The sequence below is a fragment of the Volvox carteri genome (assembly GCF_000143455.1).
Source record: "Volvox carteri f. nagariensis unplaced genomic scaffold VOLCAscaffold_30, whole genome shotgun sequence".
Classification (NCBI taxonomy): domain Eukaryota; kingdom Viridiplantae; phylum Chlorophyta; class Chlorophyceae; order Chlamydomonadales; family Volvocaceae; genus Volvox; species Volvox carteri.
The window spans coordinates 974,413-977,793 of record NW_003307573.1 but is presented as its reverse complement, the minus strand read 5'-3'; the positions used below and the strand labels follow the sequence as shown (position 1 = coordinate 977,793).

Below are 3,381 nucleotides of genomic sequence, written 5' to 3'. Positions count from 1 at the left end.
TTACGCGGTGCTGGAGGTGAATACGGGCGCATGTAACAATTACACGCAAAATTACGGGTGAAGACCAGTGATTACGGGTGGATTTTACGCGGTGCTGGAGGTGAATTACGGGCGCATGTAACCAATTACACGCAAACTTACGGGTGAAGACCCAGTGATTACGGGTGGATTTTACGCGGTGCTGGAGGTGAATTACGGGCGCATGTAACCAATTACACGCAAACTTACGGGTGAAGACCCAGTGATTACGGGTGACTATTACGCGGTACTGCAGGTGAATTACGGGCGCATGTAACCAATTACACGCAAAATTACGGGTGAAGACCCAGTGATTACGGGTGAATATTACACGGTGCTGCAGGTAAATTACGGGGCATGTAACCAATTACACGTACAATTACGGGTGAAGACCCTGTTATCACGGGTTACACAGGCAGATATTACTCTGCGATGTGACGCTTACTGCATGTTAAATTAACGATTGGTGAATACTTGCGGCAAGCCTCAAAATGGACGCACACCCCTTGTCAAAGTAGCCTAAGTCTCAGTGTGCTTGTGGACCAAGGCGCTTTGGACTCACAACGCCAACCAGCCAGCCTGACAGCCTGATGCATTCATCTCAACCATCGTCCTCGAAAACAGCGTTCATGTCACCCCCCATACAGCAAGTGCTCGCCAAGGAGTCTCACCACCACTTGCAGAGTTCGTGCCTACTCCTACGGATGAAACCCCCGATGCATGACATGTACCGGCACCTATTGGGATCGGTCTGTCCCATCCTGCCTGGGGCCGACCTGGTGTGTGCACCCCCAAGCGCTCATCACTGCTGTCATGTTACTGCTCACTTCCACCACTGTCGCTGCTGCCACTGCCACTGCTGCTGCTGCTAGCTTCGCTATATTTGCCCGGGTCCTCCGAGCTGGACTCCTCCCCAGCGCCAGCGGCTAGGACCTCTTCCTCACCAGCATCCGACCCACCCTCCGAGCTACCCTCCTCTGTCCGCCCCCTCCACCCTCCCTTGCCTGCGCCGCCCTTCCCCGCACCTCTGGTGGTCCCCTTGCTTGCACCCCTGCCCCAGCCTGCGCCCTTGTTCCCCTTCTGCCGTTTATTTCCAACCTTGCGCCCCGACCTCGCACCCAGGTCGTCGTCATCACCGCCACCCCGCCTGCGCTTGCCAGCTGCGCCCTTAGCTGCTCTTGGCACCTCGCCGACCCACTCCTTGAACGCATCGTAGTTGGTGGTATCCTCGTCCTGTGGTGGGGAGGGCAGCAACACCCACTGCTTACGTTCAAGGTAAAATATCAGGGTAAGACCCAACAAGCTGCCCTGACATTGAAAGTTGACATAACCCATCAGCACCCCTCGACCTTGTTAAACATGCTCCCCAGGTTCCAAAAGGGTTACAAGGCAGCCCTGGTTGCAAGCAGTCTGGAAACGAGCAAACACTCCTCACCTGAATTGCATCGTTCTCTCCATACACCAATGCCTCCTCGGCTCCACCGCCTGTGTTGCTGTCCACGCGCCCTGTCCCGCGCCCAGTTCTCCCGCCGCTGCTGCGTCCACGCCCTCGACCACCACGCGTGCCAGCGGCGGTTCCGGATCACCAAAGAGTCTCACCACCAGCAAGTGCTCGCCAATGAGTCTCACCACCACTTGCAGAGTTCGTGCCTACTCCTACGGATGAAACCCCCGATGCATGACATGTACCGGCACCTATTGGGATTGGTATGTCCCATCCTGCCTGGGGCCGACCTGGTGTGTGCACCCCCAAGCGCTCATCACTGCTGCCATGTTACTGCTCACTTCCACCACTGTCGCTGCTGCCACTGCCACTGCTGCTGCTGCTAGCTTCGCTATATTTGCCCGGGTCCTCCGAGCTGGACTCCTCCCCAGCGCCAGCGGCTAGGACCTCTTCCTCACCAGCATCCGACCCACCCTCCGAGCTACCCTCCTCTGTCCGCCCCCTCCGCCCTCCCTTGCCTGCGCCGCCCTTCCCCGCACCTCTGGTGGTCCCCTTGCTTGCACCCCTGCCCCGGCCTGCGCCCTTGTTCCCCTTCTGCCGTTTATTTCCAACCTTGCACCCCGACCTCGCACCCAGGTCGTCGTCATCACCGCCACCCCGCCTGCGCTTGCCAGCTGCGCCCTTAGCCGCTCTTGGCACCTCGCCGACCCACTCCTTGAACGCATCGTAGTTGGTGGTATCCTCGTCCTGTGGTGGGGAGGGCAGCAACACCCAGTGCTTACGTTCAAGGTAAAATATCAGGGTAAGACCCAACAAGCTGCCCTGACATTGAAAGTTGACATAACCCATCAGCACCCCTCGACCTTGTTAAACATGCTCCCCAGGTTCCAAAAGGGTTACAAGGCAGCCCTGGTTGCAAGCAGTCTGGAAACGAGCAAACACTCCTCACCTGAATTGCATCGTTCTCTCCATACACCAATGCCTCCTCGGCTCCACCGCCTGTGTTGCTGTCCACGCGCCCTGTCCCGCGCCCAGTTCTCCTGCCGCTGCTGCGTCCACGCCCTCGACCACCACGCGTGCCAGCGGCGGTTCCGGATCACCAAGGAGTCTCACCACCAGCAAGTGCTCGCCAAGGAGTCTCACCACCACTTGCAGAGTTCGTGCCTACTCCTACGGATGAAACCCCCGATGCATGACATGTACCGGCACCTATTGGGATTGGTATGTCCCATCCTGCCTGGGGCCGACCTGGTGTGTGCACCCCCAAGCGCTCATCACTGCTGCCATGTTACTGCTCACTTCCACCACTGTCGCTGCTGCCACTGCCACTGCTGCTGCTGCTAGCTTTGCTATATTTGCCCGGGTCCTCCGAGCTGGACTCCTCCCCAGCGCCAGCAGCTAGGACCTCTTCCTCACCAGCATCCGACCCACCCTCCGAGCTACCCTCCTCTGTCCGCCCCCTCCGCCCTCCCTTGCCTGCGCCGCCCTTCCCCGCACCTCTGGTGGTCCCCTTGCTTGCACCCCTGCCCCGGCCTGCGCCCTTGTTCCCCTTCTGCCGTTTATTTCCAACCTTGCACCCCGACCTCGCACCCAGGTCGTCGTCATCACCGCCACCCCGCCTGCGCTTGCCAGCTGCGCCCTTAGCCGCTCTTGGCACCTCGCCGACCCACTCCTTGAACGCATCGTAGTTGGTGGTATCCTCGTCCTGTGGTGGGGGGGGCAGCAACATCCAGTGCTTACGTTCAAGGTAAAATATCAGGGTAAGACCCAACAAGCTGCCCTGACATTGAAAGTTGACATAACCCATCAGCACCCCTCGACCTTGTTAAACATGCTCCCCAGGTTCCAAACTGCTAGGTTTTCTACCTGGGCAACGCCCGCCTCGCCCTGCCTGGGACCCGTGCCGGTGTCCCCCCCTG

At 59.0% G+C, this 3,381-nt stretch overlaps 1 protein-coding gene across 1 annotated transcript in view; it reads right to left on the bottom strand.

Annotated features, from left to right (window-relative positions):
• VOLCADRAFT_105580 (uncharacterized protein) overlaps positions 1-3,381 on the bottom strand; it is a gene marked incomplete at both ends in the record, with an annotated part of 6,974 nt that overhangs the window by 1,546 nt on the left and 2,047 nt on the right. Inside the window, 5 exons of the mRNA XM_002952479.1 lie at positions 1,044-1,251; positions 1,454-1,566; positions 2,002-2,209; positions 2,412-2,524; positions 2,960-3,167. Coding sequence (XP_002952525.1) covers positions 1,044-1,251; positions 1,454-1,566; positions 2,002-2,209; positions 2,412-2,524; positions 2,960-3,167 — 850 coding nt within the window. The remainder of the gene's footprint in view (positions 1-1,043; positions 1,252-1,453; positions 1,567-2,001; positions 2,210-2,411; positions 2,525-2,959; positions 3,168-3,381) is intronic.